This window comes from Rasamsonia byssochlamydoides (genome assembly GCF_041956645.1).
Source record: "Rasamsonia byssochlamydoides strain NRRL 3658 unplaced genomic scaffold VTN77scaffold_21, whole genome shotgun sequence".
Classification (NCBI taxonomy): domain Eukaryota; kingdom Fungi; phylum Ascomycota; class Eurotiomycetes; order Eurotiales; family Trichocomaceae; genus Rasamsonia; species Rasamsonia byssochlamydoides.
The window spans coordinates 270,200-296,754 of NW_027192404.1; the positions used below are offsets into that span (position 1 = coordinate 270,200).

At 50.3% G+C, this 26,555-nt stretch overlaps 10 protein-coding genes and 1 non-coding gene across 11 annotated transcripts; 4 read left to right on the forward strand and 7 right to left on the reverse strand.

Annotated features, from left to right (window-relative positions):
- Positions 1 to 1,259: 1,259 nt before the first annotated feature.
- Positions 1,260 to 3,005, reverse strand: VTN77DRAFT_3103 (uncharacterized protein; the record flags this gene model as incomplete). The annotated part of the gene is made up of 4 exons (XM_069419017.1): positions 1,260 to 1,470; positions 1,537 to 2,119; positions 2,175 to 2,912; positions 2,975 to 3,005. 4 exons carry the CDS (start codon positions 3,003 to 3,005, stop codon positions 1,260 to 1,262), a joined length of 1,563 nt encoding a protein of 520 aa, XP_069278903.1.
- Positions 3,006 to 3,516: 511 nt separating this feature from the next.
- VTN77DRAFT_3104 (uncharacterized protein) lies at positions 3,517 to 4,164 on the forward strand (the record flags this gene model as incomplete). The annotated part of the gene is made up of 1 exon (XM_069419018.1): positions 3,517 to 4,164. The coding sequence occupies one exon, from the start codon at positions 3,517 to 3,519 to the stop codon at positions 4,162 to 4,164; it is 648 nt and encodes a 215-aa protein (XP_069278904.1).
- Positions 4,165 to 5,009: 845 nt separating this feature from the next.
- VTN77DRAFT_3105 (uncharacterized protein) lies at positions 5,010 to 6,626 on the reverse strand (the record flags this gene model as incomplete). The annotated part of the gene is made up of 4 exons (XM_069419019.1): positions 5,010 to 5,973; positions 6,033 to 6,397; positions 6,471 to 6,521; positions 6,591 to 6,626. 4 exons carry the CDS (start codon positions 6,624 to 6,626, stop codon positions 5,010 to 5,012), a joined length of 1,416 nt encoding a protein of 471 aa, XP_069278905.1.
- A 1,251-nt stretch (positions 6,627 to 7,877) lies between these two features.
- Positions 7,878 to 12,208, reverse strand: VTN77DRAFT_3106 (uncharacterized protein; the record flags this gene model as incomplete). Its single annotated transcript, XM_069419020.1, has 3 exons — positions 7,878 to 8,171; positions 8,226 to 10,841; positions 10,898 to 12,208. 3 exons carry the CDS (start codon positions 12,206 to 12,208, stop codon positions 7,878 to 7,880), a joined length of 4,221 nt encoding a protein of 1,406 aa, XP_069278906.1.
- Positions 12,209 to 13,283: 1,075 nt separating this feature from the next.
- VTN77DRAFT_3107 (uncharacterized protein) lies at positions 13,284 to 14,987 on the reverse strand (the record flags this gene model as incomplete). The annotated part of the gene is made up of 2 exons (XM_069419021.1): positions 13,284 to 14,785; positions 14,849 to 14,987. 2 exons carry the CDS (start codon positions 14,985 to 14,987, stop codon positions 13,284 to 13,286), a joined length of 1,641 nt encoding a protein of 546 aa, XP_069278907.1.
- A 601-nt stretch (positions 14,988 to 15,588) lies between these two features.
- Positions 15,589 to 16,900, forward strand: VTN77DRAFT_3108 (uncharacterized protein; the record flags this gene model as incomplete). The annotated part of the gene is made up of 2 exons (XM_069419022.1): positions 15,589 to 15,714; positions 15,779 to 16,900. The coding sequence occupies 2 exons, from the start codon at positions 15,589 to 15,591 to the stop codon at positions 16,898 to 16,900; spliced, it is 1,248 nt and encodes a 415-aa protein (XP_069278908.1).
- A 943-nt stretch (positions 16,901 to 17,843) lies between these two features.
- VTN77DRAFT_3109 (uncharacterized protein) lies at positions 17,844 to 18,245 on the reverse strand (the record flags this gene model as incomplete). The annotated part of the gene is made up of 2 exons (XM_069419023.1): positions 17,844 to 17,998; positions 18,119 to 18,245. 2 exons carry the CDS (start codon positions 18,243 to 18,245, stop codon positions 17,844 to 17,846), a joined length of 282 nt encoding a protein of 93 aa, XP_069278909.1.
- Positions 18,246 to 19,106: 861 nt separating this feature from the next.
- Positions 19,107 to 21,832, reverse strand: VTN77DRAFT_3110 (uncharacterized protein; the record flags this gene model as incomplete). The annotated part of the gene is made up of 5 exons (XM_069419025.1): positions 19,107 to 20,753; positions 20,809 to 21,111; positions 21,168 to 21,294; positions 21,351 to 21,732; positions 21,799 to 21,832. The coding sequence occupies 5 exons, from the start codon at positions 21,830 to 21,832 to the stop codon at positions 19,107 to 19,109; spliced, it is 2,493 nt and encodes an 830-aa protein (XP_069278910.1).
- A 389-nt stretch (positions 21,833 to 22,221) lies between these two features.
- Positions 22,222 to 23,339, forward strand: VTN77DRAFT_3111 (uncharacterized protein; the record flags this gene model as incomplete). The annotated part of the gene is made up of 2 exons (XM_069419026.1): positions 22,222 to 22,424; positions 22,478 to 23,339. 2 exons carry the CDS (start codon positions 22,222 to 22,224, stop codon positions 23,337 to 23,339), a joined length of 1,065 nt encoding a protein of 354 aa, XP_069278911.1.
- An 847-nt stretch (positions 23,340 to 24,186) lies between these two features.
- VTN77DRAFT_t56 lies at positions 24,187 to 24,279 on the forward strand. The gene has a single exon. It is a non-coding gene; the product is annotated as a tRNA-Phe (tRNA).
- Positions 24,280 to 25,829: 1,550 nt separating this feature from the next.
- On the reverse strand, positions 25,830 to 26,549 carry VTN77DRAFT_3112 (uncharacterized protein; the record flags this gene model as incomplete). The annotated part of the gene is made up of 3 exons (XM_069419027.1): positions 25,830 to 26,168; positions 26,293 to 26,320; positions 26,419 to 26,549. The coding sequence occupies 3 exons, from the start codon at positions 26,547 to 26,549 to the stop codon at positions 25,830 to 25,832; spliced, it is 498 nt and encodes a 165-aa protein (XP_069278912.1).
- Between the last annotated feature and the right edge of the window lie 6 nt (positions 26,550 to 26,555).

The window sequence follows — 26,555 nt, forward strand, 5'->3', positions numbered from 1 at the left end:
ACCAGACCGCCAATGCTAGAATATCTATTTAATACACATAGCATTTGATTCAAAATCCGACACAACGTACAACGTAAATATCATAACGAAGAACATATACATACTCCCCCAACAGACCCTGGGGTCCCTACCTAGCTCAGTGCGTCTGTAATGCACCTGACCCTTTCTTTCCCCTTTCAGGTCTTTCTCTCCAATCCAATGCAGCTGGGGGGTCCGGGTCCCAGGTTTAAGACGCGCAGTCAGTAGCCAGTAAGTAAAATCCCTTCCTTGTCATCCAACCAAAGAAAGCAGAAACAAACAGTTGTTTTTGTAGCACCCCTTACTGAAGCTTAAATTGGCTGAAGAAAAAAAAACAAGCTGGGGAGCGTGACATCATCGGATGATTACCAGACTTTGACTCCCATGGGTTCAAACACTAATTTGCGTCGCAACTGCAGGACAATCACAAGCAAAATGCCTCCCAAGAAAAGGCATTTGAGCGTGGCCGGAAAATGGCTCGCATGGCAGAGGCAGTCCAAGTCGCTCCTGAGGAGCTGCGAAGTATGGGACGATGTGGGCAGACTCTGTCCACATTGTAAGGACCTGGTCTCGCTCTTCTTGAGGTAGACTCGGGTTTCTCCAAATCGTAGAGACCAGTTACAACGCATTTGTTGTCGTCCCGCAACAGGCAGGTTTGTTTCAGTTGCGATTGACTGTATACACTCGATTGACCGCTTAAGACCTTATATCTTAAATCCTTGTCTGATGAGCTCTTATCTTCGGACGGGCTTGATGGCGGTGATGGTGAAGGTGTTGGTGTTCTTCCCCCAGTGACCTTCACTGCATAAAGCAAAGATTAGAGATTAGGGATTATTGTCGTCTGAATCTGTCAGTTTAACTTAACTTACTTACTTGGGACGAATATGAATCTCTTAATCTCCTGCACATGGTTCTCAAGCTGTCTATCACTATCGTCACTAGATTAGGTAGTTTTCGTGGTCTATTATTTTATTGCTACACTAACTACCTAACATCTGTACGGTATATCACCCCTCTAGCCCTCTCTCTTTCTTGCTGTTATTCTCTTATTAATTATTCATGCGTCGTCACATACACCAGTCATAGTCAAATCATCAAATAGGTAAGATAAGATAAGAAATTAAAGGAAAGGAAAGCAGGGGAATAAGAAGAGATCGCTGTGATAAGATCTTTCATCTTCCAAAAAAAAAAGGTTGAAACAAAAGAAACGGGAAATTTAAGAATAAAAAAAGTCTACGAGTCTAAGACTTGATGAGCAAGCTGCGCCCGCTCATCTCTTCAGGCTGCTCAATGCCCATCGCGTCCAGGATGGTCGGGGCAACGTCTCCCAACACGCCGTTCTCCTTCTTCAGACTCCAGCCCTCGGGGGCGTTGGCCAGAACGAAGGGGACCTTGTTGGTCGTGTGGGAGGTCTTGGGTTTGCGCTCCTCGTTGAGCATCTCCTCCGCATTTCTACAGTACGTTAGTCAGTGTGTGTTCATTCTACCAATTGCTGCACTTCTGGATTAAAAAACTCACCCATGATCCGCAGTGACGAACAGAATGTAGCCATGCTTCTTGCAGGCTTCGAAGATGTGGCCAATGGCCTTGTCCGTGGCTGCCACACCCTGGATAGCAGCCTCATAGACACCCGTGTGGCCCACCATGTCCGGAGGCGCAAAGTTGTTCATGACGAACTCGTATTTGCCCTCCGCAATGCGCTCCGCAACCTTCTCGCCAACCGCAGCGGCGCTCATCTTCGGGTCAAGATCATAAGTGGCAACCTTCGGCGAGGGGATCATGTCCCGGTCCTCGCCCGGGAACTGCTTCTCCACACCACCGTTGAAGAAGAAAGTGACGTGCGCATACTTCTCCGTCTCCGCAACATGGCTCTGCTTCACTCCCTTCTTGCTGAGCCACTCGGCCAGCACGTTGCCCATGTGTTGCGGGGGGAAGGCGACCGGGAAGGGATAGTCCGTCTTGTACTGGGTCATGGTGGTGATGTGGATGTCCTTGGGGTAGGGGAAGTCGGGCTTGGGGGAGCGGTCATAGTCTCCCAGCAGCTGAGTGATCTCCCGGACACGGTCCGAACGGTAGTTGAAGAAGAAGAGGGTGTCGCCGTCTGAAGTATTTAAAGGTCAGTCAACGGTCAATTGAAGACGTGAAGGATGTCATACCCTGAACCCGATTCTCCTTCCCGCCAATGATGATCGGCTTCAGGAATTCATCAGTCTCTCCCTTCTCGTAGCGCTCCTGGATCGTCTTGACAGGGTCGGTGCTCTCCTCGCCCTCCCCAAGGACAATGCCCTTCATAGCGATCTCGATGCGATCCCAGCGCTTGTCGCGGTCCATAGCATAGTAGCGACCCACGACAGTGGCCAGCTCGCCAATTCCCAGCTCCTTCAACTTCTCGAGCAGTTCTTGCATGTACCTCGCACTGCTCTTGGGGTCCGTATCACGACCGTCACCGAAGAAGTGGATGAAGACCTTGGGCACCTGCAATTCCTTGGCGACCTGCAGCAGACCGTACAGGTGGGTGTTCTTCGAGTGGACGCCACCATCGGAAACCAGACCCAACAGGTGCAAACGGCCATTGCCTTCCTTGGCGCGTTTGAAGGACTTGACGACGTTCTCGACCTCGTTCAGCTTGCCGTGCTTGAGGGTCTGGTCGATGCGGACGCTGTCCTGCCAGACGACACGGCCAGCACCGATGTTCAGGTGGCCGACCTCACTGTTGCCCATGAGACCTTCCGGCAAGCCAACCGCGAGGGAGGAAGCCTCAAGCTCCGTGTAGCCCTGGGCGACCTTGGCGTTGGGGTCAGCAAAGGCCGACATGACGGGGGTCTCGGCGGCAGCGATGGCATCGCCTTCGGGAGGAGAGTTGGGGCCGGGGATTCCCCAGCCGTCAATGACAACTGACGAGATTGAGGTTAGTCAAGTTGAAATAGAGGGTTTCGCAAAAGATAGGGAAACGTACTGAGGGCGACTTTGTGGTCGACCTTGGCCATGGCGGGGTATATCTAGATGGCAGGGAGAATAAGTATGATGTATGGAGTTATTCTATTCAATTGCGCAAAGCCAGACGTTGTCTTTTTCCGGAATGTTGGATAGACAACCAGACAAGCCAGGCAACGTTGCGGTGTAAAAAAAGAAGTAAAAAAAGGAGGGCCGTGGAGGGGAAATCGAGGGGCAGCAAGACGCGGGAGAGAGCCAGACCGGCGCCCGTTTTGGCAGTCGACCGACGTCAGAGTCCGACACTAACAATAACTTCATTGTCAAACTACCTAGGTACTACTCTTCCCCAGTTCCGAAAGTCGAACCGCATTCCGATCTCTTCCTCAGATATCTTCATTCCTTGCTCCTGCCAGAGTTCCGGGTGAAAGAATTTACTGCAGGACAGTAATCGCTCGGACTCAAGCTACTCCAGGGCAAGACAAAACAAAATATTCAGGATCCATACACCTACGATTCGTTCGATCATCAGCATCAGTCATATTACTATCCTTATCGCTACCGACTATGGCGTCCAAATCCCCGGTTTCAGCCACATCCCACTCCCATTCCCAGCGCAAGGGCTCCTCCGCACCCGAGACCGAGACCCCAGGCGCAATCCCGACGACCTCTCCGCGAACAGTGCCTCCTTTCCCGTCTCCACAGATCTTTGACTTTCTTCCTCCATTGCATGCTCTGCTGCAACGTCTACTGTCTTCAGCAGCTGCAGCAGCGACAGCTTCCACAACAGCTCCCGAACCAGCAGGCGACGCGGCGGGCGCTGCAGCAGCATCGTCGGGACCAACTCAAGCTCAGCAGCAGCAGCAACAAAGTCAACAAGCACAATCACAACAAGTTACGAAAGCGCCGCAGCAACCTGCCCCCACGACATCATCCGCTGCGTCCGCGACAGCAGACACCACTCTGCTCGGTCCCAATGCCCTCCCCCCTCTCGACATCAAAGACCTCCCCACAGCCGCCAGCGCCGTCAAGATCCGCATCCAAAAAGCGCGCGCCGTCATCGATAGTCTCCCCGACGTGTCGCGGACGGTGGAGGAGCAGGAGCAGGAAATTGCCGAGTTGGAAGAGCGCATTGGACGGCTGAGGGCGGTTATTGCGGAGTTTGGGCGGAGGGCTGGGATGGAGCTGAATGAGAAGATGGAGATGGGGCCTTGAGATGCATCTCTATCCATATTTAATTGATTGGGAGAAGGGATCCAAAATGGATTGGATCAATGCGATACGATGGAATAATCTCTTGAGTTGAGGATATGGACTGCTGGCAGCAATCCGTTGCAGCTTGCGACCCTGAGAATGATGCTCCAGAACAAGACAGGACTGGAGTGGCTAGCCGACTTGTCCTGCGGCATATCCTACGGCAACTATATGACTCCTACAAAACGAGTTGACAGGCACTGAGAAAGACTCGGGACGAAAACTTCGTCCCGATGAAGAATAACAATACAACACACATGGAAAGAAGGCGAAAGACGAAAGAGGATGGAAACGAAGCTTCTTAGCTTAGGTAGCTATGATGATGATGTGGATTGGATAATTGAAGTGAACATACAACAACCAAACCTGAGACTCACTCCACGGAAAGTGGGAGAAGGTCCAGTCAAAAAAAACCCCCCAGAACCCAAACAAGAAGACAACAAAACAAGAAAAGAAAAGAAATATCTTGTTTGTAATGATGAAACCACTGCGCCGGATGCATTGAAACGTTGAAGTTCCCACTCACCCTGTTGAAAGATGAACCATCACGGTGCCAGTTGTCCATGCCCATGTCTCACAAGAATCTCATGAGATGTTGAAGAAAAACATGCAGAACTTTTTTCTCAATCAATCACCTGCCCCTTTTAATTTAATCGTACGTATATCGCCCGCTTCCCAAATAACACACACAGAAAAAGGAAATCATTAGGTTGAACTTTGTCATAACACAACATAAAACGCCTAGGTAAAGAGCATATGAGATGAGAAGAAAAAGAAAGCCTCGGGTCTGCAACCTGGCAACCTGCTTACACAGGCAGAGGGAACGTGCTGGCCCACTCGGCAATCTCCTTGCGCAGACGCACAATCTCAGGGACCTCGTCCGAGGCAACCTTGGCCTTGAAGTCCTTCAGCTTGTTCGCCTCCTTGGGCAGCTGGCTCTGCACCTCCTTGCAGATCTTGATCGCCTGGTCGATGTACTGCACAACACGCTTGAAGTCCTCCTCGCCCAGGCCGCGGCTCGTCATGGCGGGCGTGCCCACACGGATACCGCCTGGCGTCAGCGCAGACTTGTCACCCGGCACCGCATTCTTGTTGCATGCGATGTTGATCTGCTCCAGAACGGCCTCGACGCGAGCACCGTCAAGAGCCTGCGGGCGCAGGTCCACCAGAACCATGTGGCTGTCAGTGCCATCCGACACCAACTTGTAGCCCAATCGCTTGAACTCGTACTCGGCAGCCTTGGCGTTCTTCAACACCTGCTCCTGGTACTGCCGGAATTCCGGAGTGGCCGCCTGCTTGAGAGCAACCGCCAGGGCCGTGATGGTGTGGTTGTGAGGGCCTCCCTGGTGGCCAGGGAAGACAGAGAAATTGATGGGGCCCTCAAGATCGTACAAGGTCTCCTTGCCGGTCTTGGGGTCGACGCTCCGCACACCCTTGCGGAAGAAGATCATGGCACCACGGGGGCCACGAAGCGACTTGTGCGTCGTCGTAGTCACCACATCGGCGTACTCGAACGGGGAGGGAATGACACCAGCAGCGATCAGCCCAGAGATGTGGGCCATGTCGACCATCAGGTAGGCGCCGACAGAGTCGGCAATCTTGCGCATGCGCTCATAGTCAATGAGACGGCAATAGGCCGAAGTACCAGCGACAATGATCTTGGGGCGGTAGAGCTGGGCATTTGCCTCAAGGGCGTCATAGTCAATGATCCCCGTCTCGAGGTTGACTCGGTAGGGGAAAGTCTCGAAGTAGGTCGACACAGCCGAGATCCTGGAACATGCGGTCAGCTCAGGCAATAACTTTTCTCCTGGGATTAAAGGGAGACAGACTTCCGCTGAGGCGTTTGGTAACCGTGACTCAAATGGCCGCCATGAGGCAGATCCAATCCCATCAGGCGATCATGCGGGCGCATGAGAGCCTGGTAGACCTGCAGGTTGGCGGGACTACCGCTGAGAGGCTGAACATTGACGCCCCATTTCTCCGGGTCCAGGCGGAAGGCTTGGAGAGCGCGAGCCTGGCAGGTCAGCTCGATGGCGTCGATGTGCTGGTTGCCTCCGTAGTAGCGGGCGCCCGGGTAGCCCTCGGAGTACTTGTTGGACATGGGAGAGCCGAGGGCATCGTAGACAGCGCGAGAAGTAACGTTCTCCGAAGCAATGAGGATGATGGACTCCCGTTGACGCTGGATCTCTTTTTTCTAAAATAACAAACCGACCATCAGCGATGAGTCATTGAATTTTTTTCCCTTTCTAGTCTTGAACAGCACCTACCATAATCTCCGCCACCTCAGGATCCAGCTCAGCCAGGTGTTTCTCCATCATCTAAATGACTCAAGTCAGTCTCACGTTCGCATTGGCATGGCGTCCAACTGCTTTTGAACAAATACTTACTTCCCGATGGGACTGCGACAGAGCGTAGGTAGCCATTTTGGGGAATTCTAATTCGCAACCCTTCCTTTTCTCACAAAAGAAAACTGGTAACAAAATAATAAAGAGGTGGGAGAGAGAATGGCAGCGAGTACGAAAAGAAGGGGGAAAAAAAACAAGCAAAGGCTTGCGAAAAGAATTAGGGAAAAGAAAAAAAGAGGGCGGCGTCGGGACCCGTCAAAGTCAACCAAACCAACCTTACCAGGCTGCTTGTTCCCGCCGGTGACTTTTTCTGGCCGTTCCCGGAAGTCTCCAGGCGTAGGATTAGAGGGCTCCGATCGCCTCCGCTGTGTTGTTCCCCGCTCCGACTGTCTCTCCGCTGTCAGCTGATCGCACAGTAAGTAGAATTGGGGTACTTTGTAAATTGAATTGTCATCAGTTAATAAATTAGAGGTATCTTCTTCTTGTACGGAATACCTACGGAGTACATATCTAATCTATCTAATCCTCCCACCTCGCCGTCCACTTCCATCCTCTTTTTTCCTTTGCCCCGCTGACGGAGCTACCCCGCGGCTACACTTGCTCGTCGCTTTCACTGTCGCCGCGCTAATTTCCTCGATTGAGTCTTGGCACCTAAAGAGAGAGCATCGGAGGGACGACATCGGAGTGGACAATTCACCTACAAGGGTTGACTTAACTCGGGCAGAGGAATACACATATCTTCAAACGTATGAAGTCCTTACAAGAGACCAAGATGAATAAACCTCATCAGAACGAGAGGGTGAGATTTGATGAGGATGCCTACTGTCGTGCTAAGAGGGAAAAAAATAAACGCACGTGACCCAGGTAAACATGATATTGGTATCCGTATTGGTATCTGCGAAAACCATGTCCATCAAGAAAACAAAAAAGCAAAAATACAGTACATTAAAAGCAATAATCTCAGAAAAAAAGAAGAAGGCAATCTAGTCCATGTATGACATAGAGCTATGAACCATGCCGTCATCAGATGCCAGAGTCGGACAAGATATTATTATCATCATGATCCGTCATAACACGACAAAGTGGAGGCAGCGAGTCAAACTAGCATATAGACATCATAGCATCATATCCTCGCATTCATATTACGCCAGTGTCGTCTCAATCGCAACCAGCATCAATAATTCGGGAAAATGCCGAAAAGAAAAAGAACGGAAAAACTCGGTCGAAGGCAAGAAACGCAGGAGTAGGTCATGAAATACCACCCAGGGATCGCAACAGGTCTGCACCAGTCCAGTGATAACAACTCAAATCCGCTTCCTCTCGCCGCTACTAAGCCGAGGACGTCTCAGCGCGGGTTTTGGATCTATCTCGCAATACACTACCACTGCCCTCGTGATCCATTTCGCGTCCCTTCTTGGAGACATCAGGGTCGGTGACATCGTCAACGAAAGTCCACGTCTCTTCAATGTCCTCCAACCCGTCTCCATCTGCGGCGACCGTCGGCTCGTCAGTGCGCGAAGGCGTGAACGGAGTAGACGACACAGCGGAGCGTTGACGAGTAAGAGTCTTGGCGTATTCGAGGTCCCGGTATATCGCCTGAATAGCATTCGCTACACCGTTTTCCTGGAAGAAGGTTAGCAGGTTTTCTTATAAGAATGACCAGATGATAAGATTTACCTTGCGGATCTGCTCGCCCAACCGTCGTGCTTTGACAATCATTCGCTCACTATGCGTTGCCTCCCAAAGCGCTCTCGAGAACACGCTGACATTCAGCTTCTTCATGCAGATTCCTACCCCCAAATCCTCGACACGCGCTCCGAAGAAAAACTGATCACCGAAGAATGGCTTGATGATCGTCGGCACACCGGCGCGAAGACTGGCTCCAGTTGTTCCAGCCCCTCCATGGTGCGCGGCGGCATCAATTTGAGTAAACAGCCAGTCGTGCGGAGCAGCCTGGATCTGGTGAATCTCAGGTGGGAGAGGGATTTCCGGTCTGGCACTCGTTGGATCGCCGAGACGATCGGACCAGCCCTTGGACAGGATGCAGCGGACGTCGGCTTTCTGAACCGACTCAATCACAGTCTTCGTCAAGGCAGCAGGATCCGAAACGACAATAGATCCGAACCCGATATAGACAATTTTCTTGCCGTCCTGACGTGCACGCTGGATGAACTCGGTCAGCTCCGGCGGGGGCGTCCAATCCGAGCCCTCATTTAAGAACCAGTAACCCGTGACTCGAATCCAGTCGGGATAGTCAAGAGGTGGAGGGACGACCGAAGGCGAAAAATTGTAGAGGAAGGGGACTTTATTTGGCTGCATTTTGTCGAGATTTGTCCCCCGCAGCCCCAGTTCTTTCTTCCGCCATCGATTCACCTGCCCGGAAATCGCCTTCCAGAAGACGTTGTCAAACATGACATACGTAATATAGTTATACGCGCCGCCCATTCTGTGCTCAGGAACGGCAAAAGCATGCGGGTAGGCTCGAGTGCGCGTCCAAGGCATTGTGAAGGCGCGAAAATAAGGGATTCGGAGGGCCTCGGCGATGTGGATGCCAGCCATGGCACTCGGGGACTCGATGAGGACATCGCTGTCCTGGCAGCTTTTCCACGCAGAAGAAAGGAGATCATCAATCCAACCGCGGAATTTTTGCGACGCCTCTTTCAAAAATGAATACGTAAACATCCCGTTCTCAACGCAAATCCGCATCAACTCCGCCGGATCTCCCTCAACGGGGGCGAAGTCAATGCCATGTTTCCTCACCCAGGGCCCAAACTCCGCATGCGTTGCAATCTTAGGTCTGTGTCCTTCCGCCAGTAGGCCTTTACAGAGCGCAATGTACGGCTGGACATCACCACGCGAGCCGATTGTCAAACAGGTGATTCTCAATGACTCGGCGGGCTTGAAATTGATGATGGAAGCACGAGGATCGTCGAAGATAGGATGCACCTCCTGGGACTCCTCACCTAACGCATCTTGTCTTGCTTCTTGTAGCAATTGATGCTCCGCTTTCGCAGCAGCTGCCTCATCATTCTCTTGCTGGGCCAACATGCTTGATTCAACCAAGAACCTAACAGACTCCAGAGTCTGATGCAGTGTGACAGCGCAGTCATCCCGGGAGTCTGACGTGTTAAACTCAAAGAACAGTTCTTCGTGGCCGCGAATGATCAAAACGAGGCCCTGGTAGCCAAATCTGAAGCCCTTTTCCTTTTCCACGTTCTCGATATCTTTGATGGGCAGTATCATTTTGGTGCGAGTTCCAGGTAAGAGACTCCGGAAGCAGAACTTTGTGTTGCCTATGTAGATCTTCCCATAGAGAGGTAGGACGCGATGAAGATATCCGTAATAAGTGGCCTGGAGCTTCTCAGTGGAAGGAAGCGCGAAGTGAGCACGGAAGCGATCGCCATGTGAGTCGCTATGTTCCATGTCCTCCTGGTCAATAAAACGTTCAGAAGAAAACCCTTCTCCTTCAGCATAATGCCTCCCACCACCGGTCCACATGCCCGAGACCTTTTCGATATATCCCATCGATTCACTTGCCAACAGACTACTCATCTGTTTGGATCGGCTCCTGAGATATTCTGCAAATCCAGCTGCGCGCTGCAGCGGATACGCTCCAGCTCTTACAATCTCCTGTAAAGTCGGCGCAGAAGTAGCATAAAGCTTGCTACTGCTCGGTGCCTCATGGTCGGACTCACTGACCGTGCCCTGGGACTCTTGTTCCCGTTTGCTAGAGAGTTCGTCGAAGGGGCCACCATCGCCGGCGCTGACCTTTCTTCGCGCGGAACGTGCCGTATCCTCCGATGCAGACGGAGTTGATCGTAATCTCTGGATGGTAGGAGACCGGAAGACGTCACTCCTATTCAAAATCTGGCTTGCAGACTCGGCTGTGTCTGTAGTTGACTGCAGGGTGACCGAAGTCTCAGTGCCTTGTCCGAGGGACTGAACAAACGAGTCTGACGAGTCATGTTGCCTTCGTGCGAAACTCGCGCGACTCATGCCGTCACTTCTCCGGCGTGATCCAGTATCACTCTTCGTCCTCAAGTGAGCGCTTCGTCCATGGGACACATTAATTCCACCCACGTCACCAGCGCCAGCCCCAATGAATGGTCCGGACGAGCTCCTCCGCCGGGTGCTATCCGCCGATCGTGATCGATGGCGCGAGCTTTCCGGGCTGCCTTTCAACCCCAAAGTTCCAACAGGGTCTTGTGCAATACGTTGCGCAGGCGTGCCATTGATTAAATTCTTCAAAACATTGAAAGCATCCTTGCCAAAATTGAAAAAAGAAAAGAAGTACTGAGAACACATGTCAGCAACTGGCCACGCAATCTTCCGGAGCAGGAGAAACGAACCTCGTCAATCGCATACGTCTCGCCACTGTCCACTACTCTAATCTTAAATGTTTCCGCGAAATCGATCATGGGATTCTCCTCTATGTCTATAACGTTCTCGATGGGCAAGGAGATTTTCACCCTCCCCCCCTCAGTGTGAGAGCGGAAGATAACCTTTTGTAGTGCTCTGACCCATTCTTTCGCACTGGCGGCACTGTCGGCCCTGAAATGGTAGGTTCGGTTGTCTGTCGTCACCGTGAAATCCTTGACTTCTTCTCCCTTATCCTTCTGTTCAGAAAGGGAGGCACTGATACCGTAACGGAGATCAACATGGCCGCTCGGAAAGTAGAGCTTCGAAGGATCGGCGTAGTAGGAAAGAACATCGCCTTTGAGCGAGAACCAGTAACGGGTATATTTTGGGCTTTTGCGACCACGCTTAGCCAGGTATCCGGATTTGACAGCCGTATTGGACTTCTGAGGCAGATATGCGTAGAAGCAGATGTGCCCTTCTGTGACATACATATAGCCCTGAAGCAAGGCGCTCTGCATCAGCCAACAGGGATATTCCCCGATCACCTGCTCAGGCCTGTCAAATCCAAATATTTCCCTTAGACGTGTAGACAGGAGGCTCGTAGAGGGCGATTGGCTGCTTTTCATCTCACTAGTTCCCGACTCAGTCTCAGTCGCACTCCCCGTTGACGAAGCTGCGGGATCATAGCGACTCTGAGCTTCGATCATCCTACTGAGCACAGGCGCTGACCGGGGAGTCATGCTGCCCGATAATCTCCGAGGAGACACCGATTCATCGCGAGCGGCGAGATGACTTCTGTCAGCCGGCTCCTTTCCCTTGTCATGTCTAAAGTGAAGCTTCGATATTGACCGCATCAATTTGCTGTCTGAGATCCTTCTCCGATGCCCACGGCCTCTCTCCTCTGCAGAACCTTCCCCTGCGGCTTTATCATCTTCATCCGGTACCTCTAAGATGGGCTTCCCACTTTTCCGTGTTTGAGAAGGCGAAGTAGGTCGTCGCGATGATTCCTCCTCAGCAGGTTTCTCTGTCTCTCCTCCATCACTATCACTTGAGTCATCAAACCGGGCGTGAAAGTCGGATCTCGAACCCGCGGCAGCTATCATGGAGAAAATCGATTGGTGCATGTAATGTACGTCGCGGCCGTTGACGTCCCTCGGTGGGGCGGTAACATCTTCGTGAGCATCATCGCCGTCCATGAAGCGCTCAGGCATGCGACTCGAGGGCATACGATGAAGAGACTTTGACGGCGTGCTGAGCCTGAGGCTCAGGCGGGTCTTTCCCGCATCGTCGGGGTGAGGCATCCTTGATGAAAAAGCAACCTATGTGAAACCGCAATGATGGAACAAAGGACGCAGCAAAAACCCAGCAACGATTCTTTCTATATCCCAGCCGCCTAAGCACGCAAGGCAGACTGGTCAAAGCTCACGTCGAAGGCAAACGGCAAAGCAGGCCCGGCGTAGTGGCACGACGACCCAAGTCAGACGATGGGAAGGAAGTCCTGCAGGAGAGGCGGAATCCTGCACGGGAACATCTGGACCCGTCCAAGAGGTCAGTTTGGCAATCCAGCTGGCTGAAGCATCAGGGCAGACGGGGATGGTGATGCTCACAGAAAAATGAATACCGGATGGGAAGAACTGCAGTTCACGTTGGTTCCGATGAGCCATCGACTCCACAGAGACCATCACCCGTCAGCCATCGTCAGAGCATCAGGGACGTGGCCCACAACTTCTATGAAAACGAATGGCCAGGATAAGAATTAAACTGGCCAGGGGGGAACGGTCAAGGAGCGTTGTCGTGTCGACCAGCAAGAGGAAGGTTGGGCTGCCGCCATCCTGCGCATGACCGCAATGTATCATGCGTACGGCATAAGGCTGGCTGGCCAATCACAGCAACTTCATGTGATTATGCATGAGGTGTGAACCAATCACACACTGTAAAATCTGGGGCTGATGCTTGCTTATGTCAGCAAGGGATACGCCCTGGAATACAATACAGTACAGGCATTTGCCGCCCAGTCATGCTGCATGAGACGGCAGGAGACTAAGATAGGCAACAGAGGCCTCATAATAGACCCATCTGTCTGTATCGACAGGCTCATAATTATTGGCAGCAACTGCACCCCGGAGGGCTATGGAGTTCGCGTCACAGCTCCCCACAGCGGAGCTTAAAATCGTCATAGTTCTCCGCTGACCCTTGCCCCATAGCTTCCATCGGAAGTTAATTGATGAGAAGAGTAAGGGAAAGATAAAATCCAATAAATGTACATACTCATCCTGCAGATATGAGATAAATCCTGAAGTTAAAAGACTGTCAAACATATTGGGCTTATTTTTATTTCCCTGCGTGCGGGAACATTGACGAGTTCCATCAGCTCCATCATAGCTCCGTGTTATCCGCCTTCACCCAACGGTTCCATTCAACAGGCTTCCCCAGCCTAAGTTTTTCATGCCAGTCCTCAACCATTAGTCCCGCCACATTCATGCCCATCAGCGAGCTTGTTTCCATGGTCGATATGAAGCTCTCAATGCCACTAGTATACCACAGGTTGCTTGCCAGGCTGATTTGTTCAAAGGTCTGTCGTGGGTACAGATATGGGTAAGAGTGCCATGTCTTCTCGTAAAACCAACTGATATCCTCTCTCGGGAGATCGCCAATCGTCAAGTTGCCTGCACTCTGTGGCGCATCGACACCAAGCACGTTTGCCAGGAACTCCGCCGTCAGCCGCCCCGGTGAGAAGATCTTGTAGACATAATGCTCTGGGGGAGCTTCACTCGTCTCGTGCTCCCCCTGGGGCTGTACCTTGGCGAGCGTGCTGATGCTCCAGAACCCGGCCGGGCCAACCCCATCCTCCCGAGATCCAAGGTCCAGGCCATGTGGTAAAGTTGTCAAGACGGTTTCAGGCACCTCTGCATCTTCTAGATTGAAGAATCGTGAGGACAGCCGGTGCGGAGAGGAAAAGAGGGTCACATAAAGAGTCACGTAAGGGATCGTATCAGGAACATGGTCCAGTGGTGGAGAGATTTTAATGTCGGATTCCTGGAAGGGAGCGGCGATCACGACATCATCGAACAGAGACTGCTCCAGAGAATGATCATCTTGTACGTGAGAAATGGTAAATGTACCATTGCTGTTGCGTTGGATGGAAGTCACCGCCGTATTGAGATTGACATGCGCTCGGGATGAATTCAGCATCCCAGCGAAAATCTGCCAATTTCCACCCTCCACTGAGACAGCGCCGTCTGTGGCCATACAGACCATCGTCTCCAGCCCGTGAATCAAGGCGAGATTCTGTCCATAGTTCACCCTTGTGCTGGCCTGGATGATTTCTTGTGAAAACGGTGCGGAGATGCCATTTGCTTTGAGAAACTCAGCGCCCGTAGCCGCCGTGGCTTTATGAAGTCCAAGTTCAACCGTGGCTGAGGATAGTGATGAGAAGGGGAAAAATGGCGGTTTGTACAGCTTCACAAACTTGTTCACCGTGTTCCTCATCAGACTTCGGGTCCGAATGGGCGCCAATCCGTATCTCCAGATCAATTTGGCAATGTTCCACAAACTTAATGACTCGCTCTGTGTGTAGACGAAGCGTTCACCGTCCCAGATTCCAATCACTTCCTCAGCTTCATTGGGGCGATCTTGACCAGCGCCGCTAATGTTAAGGCCAAATTTCTTGACCGCGTCCATTAGATTGTAGTTGACTTCGACAAAGATTGAGGCTCCCAGTTCAACTGGATAAGAAGCATTATCAAAAACATTCACAGTCGTTGAGCGTCCACCCACATATGGGTTGCGTTCAAAGACGGTAAGGTTGACGGGTATGTCGAAGAAATCCGCATATTGGCGGAGATAATACGCAGTTGACGAGCCCCCTGAGCCAGCCCCTAGACGATCATTCAGCATGAATATTATGAAAATACTCATCAGAGCAACAGTATCACGCTTACCAATGATGGCTACCCTGCGGGGAGCAATGCCAGACGCTGTGCGCAGCGGGACTTGGTCATCTGCATCGGCAAGCAGTACCGTCGAGAATACAAGGACAAGGTGGACAAGCCACTCACGGAAACTGTTTGTAGGCGACATGGTTGTGGGAAAGAGAGTTTGATATTTGTAGAAGCAGACTATGTGAGGATCGATGCCAGCATATATACGTGTGTACGGACTGCAATTGACTTCTTGTAGGAGAATCAATAAGCGGTCATTATATGCGTCAATAAGCGGTGTCAATAAGGTATTTATAGATACAGCGCAGATGCAAGGGTGACAGGGCACTAATCAGAAACGACAAGCGATTCAATTAGAAATTTCTCAATAGGCAAGTCACAAGACAGGAAGCCATGCCTGAGAAGGTAGCTTCCTGGATCAGACCTGAGCTGAATTGATGATGGATGATGGATGATGGATGATGGTCCTCGTGGTGATCGATCAATCATCGCTGGCGTGACATGACCAGCGATCATGCGGGCGCTAAACCATATCGGAACTAGACCCAACCCGCCCCGTATCGCTTATCGGCCGATCAAAAGATGGAAACTTTTTTTACTTGCGACGTTTGGATTTTTGCTGTCTGCTTCTTGCCCAACGCATCTGTATTGGGAGGCTGTTTTGATTACTGGAGAATCGGCCACGATCATCGAATGATTCTTGGCTAGTTCTTGGAAGACATCCGCAGGTTGCACACACAATGGATCCTTACGACAGCGACTCGTCTCTCGAGGATGCGGGGGACTACACCGAGACTGGGGTGCTGCTGGGTTATGCGACCACAGAACCGACAGATGACACGATCAGCCACCTTGGTGGATGGCCGGTAAGTCTCCATCCACAGGTGTCCTTTTCACGGTACAATTGCTAACCAGAACAAACCCCCGCAGACATGGCTAGATGAACAAACCCCGCCTCCCGGTGACCTTGCAAAATGCAAGGTCTGCAACAATCCGATGCCACTTCTGCTCCAGCTGAACGGCGATTTGCCTGAACATTTCCCTGATGATGAGAGAAGACTGTACATATTTGGATGCCCGCGAAAAGCTTGCAGCCGCAAGACAGGAAGCATCAGAGCGTTGCGGGGGATCAGGAAGCTCAAGGTTCCAAAGAAGCAAGAAGTCGCACAACAAGAGCAGCAGACGGCACCCGCTCCAGCGAAGGACTTGGGGTCAGCGCTTTTTGGAGCGGCCCCGTCTAGTGGTCTCTCGACGAATGCGAACCCTTTCGCGACCTCGAACTCATCTGCCCCGGCAGCAAACCCATTTGCGCCACTCCCAAAACCATCCACTCCTGCTGCCCAGGAAACACAAAATCAGTCAAGCTCAGCTGTCAACAATCTCTCAGAAACTTTTGCCGCTAAGGCGCGTCTATCGTCCCCAGAACCGGCCTCCGCGCCTGTCGTCGCGGGCCCACCTCTGCCCTGGCCACCGCAATCCGCCTTTCCATCTCCTTATCCAGAGTATTACCTTGATGCCGAATACGAGACCCTTTCCCGTCCATCGACACCGACCATTCCCTCTACCACCACTATTGCGAACATTGACGATGAGGACACGTCTAAACCTGAGGGAGCAACAGACAAGGATACATTCGAGTCGTCGCTAGACAAAACGTTCCTCCGCTTTTCGACTCGGCTGTCGCATAATCCCGAGCAGGTTCTCCGATATGAGTTCCGGGGGCTTCCTCTTCTGTACTCGCATACCGATGCTGTGGGGAAGCTGTTTCCTCACCGCTCACAAGGTTCTGCGACGAGTGGCGGCGCAAACACCCGGATTCCTCGATGTAACTACTGTGGTCGCGAACGCGTCTTTGAGCTCCAACTTGTTCCGCATGCTATCAGCGTGCTCGAGGAAGGCCGAGAGGGCATCGGTATCGGCAAGGATGACGCTGGGATGGAATGGGGAACAATAATTCTGGGCGTGTGCGCGGGCGATTGCGGACCTGAGCAAGAAGGAGTGGCAGGCTGGCGTGAAGAGTGGGTAGGTGTGCAGTGGGAAGAGACGAAGTAAGCAGTAACATTAGATCGGTCGTCATCAACTCGACAGCGGGTCGGTAAATGCATTTCCTTACGGCTCATGACCGACCAAGGAAATAAGAAAGAGGGAAGAGATACCCAACACTCCGTCTGTTACTGTCGCAGCCGGAGGAAACACACAACACAAAGTGGGCACATGATATTCCTTCTGTGTGGTATATACATTAACGACTGAATATATCTAATGCATATGACCGTCAACCAAATTATACCTTTTCTCCAGAAGTTACTATATATATCTATATATTCGAATTTCAACCCTCTAATTCATATACATGGCCTCTTTCGTTCTCCCCTGGGAGTTCAGACGGTAGAGACGACCACGTCTGATCCCCCATCAGCTCACTCTTCGCTTCACCTGCCAGCTCATGATTTCGCTCATCGTTGGGCAGTTCGGGAGGGCCTAAGTCCGTGTCATCGTCGATCTGATTTCTGCTGTTGCTGCTGCTGTTTTCCGGCTTCTGAGGTCTGCGACGATGGCAGCAGAGGACTGCGAGGAGAACGATGACAGCGACGAGAATAACGCCTACGCGACACCTACACCGATTCCGACTTTCGCTCCGGTTGATAGGCCGGAATTGCTGTTGCTGTGGTTGTCACCCGAGCTTGAGCCTGAACCTGTGCCTAAACCTGTACCGGAGGAAGACGACCCTGCTACCGATGCTGTCGGTTCCGATGTCGCTGACAGGGCTGTCGTGACTGTCCCTGTTGCTGCTGTGGCTGCTCCAGTCGATGAATTACCTCCTCCCGAACCTGCTGCATTGATGATCGAAAACGTCTCAGAATACACCACCGCCCCATCACCATTCCCCGGCTCGAAAACAATCTGATACCCCTCGCCATCAGAAACGCGCTCATCCTCCGCGAGGCTAGAAACGGCGTAGATGTGAAGAGACACAGCGACGTCCTTGGCGATTTCAATTTCCTGGTATGACTGCGTCGATTGTTGCTGTTCTTGTCCGAGGTAGATCGTCACCCGTGCTGGGGTCGTCGGCGTTGGAGGTCCAGGTTATAGAGAAGGGTTTTGAGGCGTCGATGATGGTTCCGGTTGTGGGGTACGTTATTAGAAGGCCTAGATATGCACATAAAAAAAGTAATCAGGTTAAGTTAGGGTAGAAAAGGGTCAAGAAAGAGGGAAAGAAAGAGCGCTACTGCTACTGCTACTATGTGCGATGATTGAAAGGATACCTACCTTGTCCCAGACCAATAATCAGGCTGGTTATTATCACCGTGATAGCAAACCCCATCTTTGGAAGCATGACTGATTGATGGGTTGATAGCCTGATAATCAACCTGATAAACCATCCAAGCATGGACATGAGATGAGAGCAAGGAACAGGATGCAAAAAGAAAAAGCAAAAGGGGAAAAAAAGAAGGAAAAGAAAAGAAAAGAGATTAAAAAGCCGAGCAAGCGTCCCTCTACAGTACCTTAGGTAGGTAAGTAACTTTCCATTACTTCTTGACTAGGTACCTACAGTAGGCACGGTACTATCTCAGCCATCGGGGCGCAGAGCCACCCGGACTAAATAAAAGTCACACCGCTATAAACTATATAAGGTTGTAAAGGTATTATTGCCGATCCGGGCTATTTAGACAATAAGAAGAAGAATGGGAATATCTGGGCGAGATTCCTAGTCCCGTATTATTATTGGAGGTATTATTGTCGTTGTTGCTGCTGGCTCCTTGTACAGTACAGTAATTGCAAGAGGTATGTAGGTAATCCATGAGGCTGTCACACACATCCACATAGCAGATAGGTCCAGAATCAAATCAGAGCAGTCTGATCAATACCTATGGACCTCGGAGGTGTTGATGTGTTGGCTGGATTTAGTTATCGTTCCCTGGCTAGACCTATAGGCTAGAACACTTGGTCAAAAAGCTTAAAGTATAGCTTGTCCAGTCACGGTGCTCTGCACGCGAGATCGTATAGGTCGTATATTGAGTCCTAGGGTGAGCCTCGCTAGGACCTGCTACCGAACTAGCTAGGTAGAAATGTACTGTACTCCGTACATATGTAGGTAATCTACCAACAGACTGCCCTGATGATGATAGATCAAATGTATAAGGATCCTCTGCGCCAACCGTGTGACTCGAAGGACAGGTCACATATCATATACAAACACTATGTATGTGTGTATATACAAAGCCGTCGCAACTACGGCAATGACTTGGACGAAGTGCTACCAATCCGGGTCGCTCTCGCTCCCTGTATACGCCCTCTTGCTAAGTTTCCACAACGTCTTCTCTCGCCGCCGGCCCTCCGCATGGCGATGGCCAGTTTCCTCAACGACCGTCATCCAAGGCACCTTGCTTGCACGCCGCACGCGCTCCCGCAGCCGTCGTGTCGTGGCATCTTGCTGCTCCCGATCGGATTCATTCGTGGTATCTTTGCTACCTGTCTCTTGCTTTCGCTTCTTCGCTCGAACAACTGACGCAAGATGTCTCTGCTCAGCCGCGCGAGCTGCATAGTACTCTTCGCAGATGGCCCAGTCCGGGTTGTCCAGCTGGCCTCGCACGATGACAAGACCCTGGCCCTGCTTGAGGGCCTCGTGGATCTTGGAACTCGGGATGGGCGTGACTAACTCGAGTTTGCGACTCGAGACATGGATCGTGCGGACGAGTGCAAGACCCAGGGAACGAGAGGCCTTGGGATCCAGGGGTGTACAGCTCCCTGCTCCGAAAAAGAGGTATGGGAGATCTTCGCGAGATGTGCGGGTGATATTGGGCTCCAATGATACCTTCAACTGTTGGACGTGCGATATACCGGTGACATCAGACATATCGATATCTTTATCAACGTCAACGTCGTCTTGGTCTCGGTCCTCGAGCATACTGTCCTCTTTTGCATCCGCCTCCATCGCTTCAACTTCCCTGTTTCTATAACCTGAAATGGCGTTTATGCTCTCGACTGCAACGACGGAGACTATAGCCCCGTCAATGATATCACGCAATAAATCTGGATCGTGCCGATTCCCCAGCACCATGATGCCTAGGATCCCTTGCCGGGGACCTGCATAATCAACGAGAACAGGTTTGCTGTAGACAAGCGGCATCTCAGACCAGACGGGATTCTGGCATCCTCCTGGCTGTGACATATGGAAATAAGACTGCATTTGCATTGAGCGAAGCTGGGCGCTAGACCTGCTCACAAAGTCTACTGGTTGGGACGGCAGTGTTGTCAGAGTAACCCTGGCCTCTCCAGCTGCGTGACCCAGTGGCTCTACCACCTCAGAAGGCCCCTTCTCGCTCATGTATACAACGTCCGAAAGACCTAGAGATCGGACAAGCCACATGGCCACCTCCAGACCCAGCCCAAAGATCCATCCCGGAAAGTTGATGATGAGTGGGCATTGTGGGTAGGTTGCCAGTAGTGAGCGGTAGTGATCCATAAGATTCATTGCGGCCATGACGTAGTGATCTGGGTCTTCTTTTGGTGAACTTGCTCCGATATGGTGCGCTCGAACAATTATTCCGTTGCGGGAGCCTTCTAACGTCGGATGTGAAAAAGGAGGTCCAAAGATAGGCTCACGCAGGTGAGCCAGGTAGATTTCTCCCATTGGAGAGAATTCTGGCTGTCCGGGATCGAGATCGAGGAAAGCCACTCCGTCGGGAGTAGTGTATCCCCCCTCAGTCTGGGGCGCTGGACTGAGAAGGTGGTTCAAGAGATATCGACTAAAAGTCGATTTACCAGACCCCTTGGGTCCACATACTAACACCCTCAGACCGGGTCCACGTTGCGACAGGACTTTAATGGCTGCGCTCCATTTCTTCTCCAGGTGCAGGGGTCGTAGATGGCGTTTAAGAGGGTCATTTGACGAAGTATACAGCTGCATTAAGTTAGAAACGACGGTCTAAACATTAAGACGAGGTACAGTAACATACCACTGAAAATGTCCGGCGTGAGCTCCCTTTCAATGTCACCCTGTCCGCAGCAGTTTCACCGCTGTTCCATATTCGATGATATAGCGGCGACAATTCCCCAAGGCGGTAGATGCCACTGTGGCAGGACTGGATCTCGACTTCCGCATAACCTTCAATGCCGGAAACGCACTTGATCACGGGAAGAGAATGCGTTGATGGTGCGTACACTCGATATAACTTGGGGGAAGGATGCAGCTTTGCGCCCATCAAACTGATCACACCTCTCTTGACCCAGATGTCGTACATTCCAATAAGAACGAGATTCTAAACGACCGTAAGTTTTTTTGAGTTACTCCAGTGGGACCACAGATATACTCTACCATCTTCTCTTTTATGCGAACACAAAGCACGCTCTCATCACTGTAGACGACATTGCTTTTGTTCAGACGGGTCTTTGAGAGTGCGAAGTCCTCAATCTCAGCGGGCAAATTCGATGGTGATTCAAAGCTAGAAGCAGGCAGTCAGGACAAACTTCTCTACTGGACGGATACGATGATAATTACCCATCTTCATCTTGACCAGCTTCGTTCTCTCCGCCGCTATCAGATATGACGCTGGAATAGTCTTCCGGCTCTTCATCGGAGACATCGCTGGCAGTCTCCCTGGTAGGCGTGAGATCTGGTGTTTCCGACTTGAGTTTGACCTGTTTTTCTGAGTTTTTCCCAGTCGCATGTTGTCCGCTTTTCCTTTCTGATCCCTTTTTCAGAGTGATTTCCTGTCGTCCGTTCGTCTCTCGGGCAGGGGAAGGCCGCGCTTTCTTCGCGGGAGGTTCTTCATCAGACTCCCGAGTCGGGCTCGCATTTTTCGGCGTATGTATTTGACTTTGCTGCTGTCGAGCTCTTCGTGCTGCAATCGCACTGACAGCGCTGACCGCGCTGACCGGAGCTGGTAATTTTCCAAATTAGTATACAGATTTTTGCGCGACGCGGGGTGCGACAAGAGGGGATTTACCAGCTTCCTGCTGTTTCTCAGCCTTTCTTTTCATGACCTATAAATTCCGACTGTACAGTTCTTTCAAAATAATATCCGAAAGGCACCGGTCATCTCCGCAGATTTCTGTCAAATCTGCTAGTAGGAGCGCAACGGAGCTCTGTATTTTATCGGAGTTGTCGAGCTGCGGAAAGTAGGCTAGTGGTCCGTGCTTTTGCGGACAGAAAAAAGTTGCCCGCGATCCAACCTGCGAAGCGGCTCTGCTCTCCTCACAACGAAACATTCCCTGATTTAATTCTATAATTTTTCAGACTATTTATATCGTTTATATCCAGGGCAGGAACGGCGATTGCCCAGATTGCCGCTGTCCGCGTCGAACGTCTTCGTTTGACGTGATCCCGCCCAGCAAGGCTTCATTCGCAAGTCGCTCTCAGTGTATCTACAATGGGTAAGAAAATGAGCGACGACGCTGTCTCTGATAGCGGAGAGTCTTCCGACAGCGTGTCTAGTTCCGCAGATTCGTCCCCGGAGAAGTCAGATGTGGAGCGCACATCAGACACAGATTCGAGTTCTGGATCGGAAAGCGAAAGTGATAGCTCGAGTATGACAGATACGGAAGATGAGAAAGTCGATTCCTCAGAAAAGAAGTACGAATAAATAATTGGCGGGAGAACTCATTTGATTACTGACATATGTATAGATCATCTAACCTATCCTTTCGTCCTCCCGCAGCTTTCAAGCCGCCGTCTGGATTCAAACCTGTCAAGGCGCAGTCTCCGCCGTCATCCTCCGTTACCTCCCTCCTATCCAATCTTCAGGGCAAACAAGTCTTCCACATTACCGCTCCGGCATTCCTACCGCTCTCCGCAGTGCGAGAGGTGTCCCTAGCAAAGGTCATGCGTGGCGAACCAGTCCTGAACCATAAAGGAGTCGACTACGGGATTCCGACAGAACCACATCAGGAACACGGCGCGCAGACACTGATGCTATACAACAAGGAGACTGGTTCATATCAAAGTGTGCCTGTGAGAAACATTCAGAGTTATCACGTTCAGGAGCTAGTCAGACTACCGGGTGGGATAGACGGGTCACTCGTTCCTCCGACAGCAGCGCAGGAATCAAGTAAACCTCCTCGACCGCAACCTAAGGGTATGAAGATGCGCTTCCGCCCCGTTGGGAGCGGAGATGGACCGCCAGAGACGATCGGCACGAGTTCAGAGTCGGAAGGGGAAGAGCCATCGTTCAAGATGCCACAGAGGTTGAAGACTGAGCAAGAAGAGCGCAAGAGAAAGCAATTACCTACAGACGATAAAGCGGACGGGTCTTCGCGAAAGAAATCGAAGAAACATTCCTTCTCGCAAGACGCGGAGGGTTTGCAATCATCTCAAAACGAACCTGTCCCTTCGTCGCAAGCAACTTCTCAGGATGCGCAGGAAGACCGGGGTCGCAAGGACAGCAGTCACAAGCACAAGAAGTCTCATAAGCACAGGGATGAAACCAGTCAAGAACGGAAGGCCCGGAAGGAAGAGAAGAAGAAGAAGAAGGCTGAGAAGGCGGCGTAAATGCGAAAATATCTGTTTTGAATTTGCTTGCTGATGTATTTTTTGAAGTGATACCTCGATTTGTGATATTTCTCTTGCATATGAGTGTTGACTGAGGTTTCTGGATGTGATGAACGGCATGGCATTGATTTATTGTATAGATTAGGATATGGAAAGCGACCACATCCATTTGCTATGTATGTCTTGGTACAATTAAAAAGTACGACTTGAAGAGAAATACCTAGGGTTACGAATAAGTGCTTATATCAGCCTTTGGCCCTTGGCCCTCCCTACACTACCTATACAGGCTATGTACTATACCTAATATTACTGTAGTCCCTTGCTATGCTATAGTCCCTACAATAGTCATTTCCATAATCTAGCCATAGTCTTACTATAATTCTTGTTTTATTCCCTACACAATCCTTATAATAATATAGTCCCTACTATTTACTATAGAGTTTACCATGGTACTCACCATACTCTTCGCTATAATTTTTACCCTCATAGTCACCTGACCTTACTACCCCTTCAAGCCGCCCGAGCGGAGCGAGGTAGGGATGCATAGTGTAATTTCAGTTTCATGAAAAAAGGCTCTTTTTTCAGTAACTACGAAAAAAAGGATTTAATTTTCTGAAATTTTTAGCACCCTGGCGCTAAAAGTAGAGAAAATTTTTATATTTTTATGCTATATTATTGGCTACAATGAGCATGATGACTAATCATCTGTAATTAACTACATATTTCAACGAAAATGGCCTGAAACTCACTGTAATTACATTTCAAGCAAAATCTTGAAAATTTCCCATTTCTAGAGCGAGAGGTTCAAGGCTTGTATGATTTTATCCGGATCATCCCTAACGGTCATGGGGCAGTGGCGCAGCTGGGAGCGCGTTAGACTGAAGTCAACTTCAGATTCAGGAATATCTAAAGGTCACCGGTTCAATCCCGGTCTGTCCCATTTTTTTTGTTTTCGGTAGTTGTCACTAACATATTCCTTGTAATCTACTCTATTATAGTGGAAATATGTGTTTTCGTCCACAATTTTACGGAAAGCAATGTCATTGGTCAGATCTGCTTATTCAGTACCCATCTGTAGATTTTATGTAAGCATACCACAACAAATTCATGAAATCTGCCAACTCCCTACATAGAGAGAGCACAAAGCCTATTAGCAAAGTCTCTGCAAGCCCAGGGAGCCCCCGTGAAGCCTAGAGCCTATAGTAAAATATACGCTAAATTTTTACCCTTTTAGGCTCTATAAAGCCTTACGTTAAAGGCTTGCGGAGGGCGGAAGGTCCGGAGCATCTATGTATCCCCTTGGTTGTTAAACAAAATGTTCAAATTAGCGCCTTAGCATATATCTGCAAGAGTATTGGTCCAACCTCACCGCTTTCCGAAAAATTCGGCAGAAAGACATAGATAGGAAGGCGGTAATGGTAGCAGCCAATTAGGTAAGCCCAAATAACGCGCTAATTTGAACACTTTGTTAACAACTTAGGGGATACGCCTTTAGGGGTGTGAAGCCTATAAGAAACCCCTGTAAAGCCTATAGCTTTTAGCTAAAAATTTGATAGTCGCCTGACCTTACTACCCCTTCAAGCCGCCCGAGCGGAGCGAGGGGTTCAAGACTTGTATAGTATACTAAAAGTAGGCTTAGGCAGGTACCTAGGTAGACAAGAGGCGGGCAAGACAGGGTTGGCAGATTGCAGATACCTACGTAGTCATCAAAGGTGTGTACGTCTGCCACTTTGTAGTTGGTGGTTCTTTTGCAAGGCTTAAAAAATGACTCGCTTCTCTTGTCCAGTACCTATTGGTAAGGAAAAGAATAAGGAACAAGCCTTAGGTACAGATCTCGCTTTACTCAACTGGTAGAAGAGAAAATACCTGTCTATGCCAGGGACTTTTGGCCCCCAGGACTACCTATTATATATATAGTTTTTATTATCTCCTTCCCAGGTGGATTCCCTGGCTATAGTTTCTTTTAAAAAATTATAGCATATTATATAGTAGTATTCATTATTTCCTTTCCAGGTAAGCTCCCTTACCTATATTTTTTGCTGATCTAAGCAATCTTTAGCTGCTGCAAATAAGAAAAGAGACCAGGGCAAATATATATATCTCTCAAGAAATCCAGATCCATTACTAGGTGATCCAAGCACTATAGAGACAAAATGCAAGATCTGGGGCTCATATGCTCTTGACCGGGCTCAACTCAGTATTGTTGCAAAAATGTCACAATTGATTGATGGTGAAAGCCAACTACTTAACTCTACGGACTCTAACTACTCCGTACCTAGGTACATGACATGATTTGTGGACGGATATTCCTTGACAGACGCAACAGATTTGCCGCCGTGAAGAAAGACAGCTTCCACGCTGTGATAAAAAAAATTTTTGGAGAATTTCAACCTCAAATGCAAACATTGTCGCAGAAAATGTCAGTAGTGCAGTATTGACTCGAAACAAATTGATCTCATAAGTAATATGGCTTCACCATAATGATACCATTCATTCGTTTTCATGGGTTCGTATTGTATCTGTCCAGTCGCGATTTCGGAGGGATTCAAACCATTGGTCGTCTAGAGGATCGACTAGTGACGGCGTCATTGTATGTGAAGATTCCGCGGATTCGTCGCTAGCTTGAGACTCCGTAGTGTTTGAGTCGGACTCAGAGATGTGGTCATCTGGTTGTTCCTCGGGTCCAACTCTGTCGGCAAGGTGAATCCTGGAATCGTCCGCTGGGGCAATCTGTGGTGCTGTGACAAAACTAGCGATGACAGTGCCCGAAATCGCCGTGGTATATCCAGCGGTGTCGTCGGGGAAGACTGTGTCTGCTTGTGTTCGTGCCTACAGGCCAGCGAACAGAGTCAAATCTTGCAAAAGCTTTCTTCAAAGCTTGCCACTCCTATTGGCTTTGGAGTTTCCCCCACTGTCGCATTCTTCTTTCAAAACGCGTGTTGTACGCTGAGACCTTCGCGGAGAATCCATTATACGCTCTCCTAGACATAGCATCAAAGTTTCACGATGAAACACCTTCGGCCAGAATAATAAACCCGGACTTAAGGTATGCACCGGTACTATCAACAGTGGTATATACCACACGGGATTATCCTTTTCAGTTTTGTCAAGCTTCACCCGGACAAACGCCCGTTTTCCCGCGCGTCGGATCACTTTGTTCTTGGTCGTCTTGGGTTCCACACAGTCAGACACAAAACCAATTGGGACCATGAGATG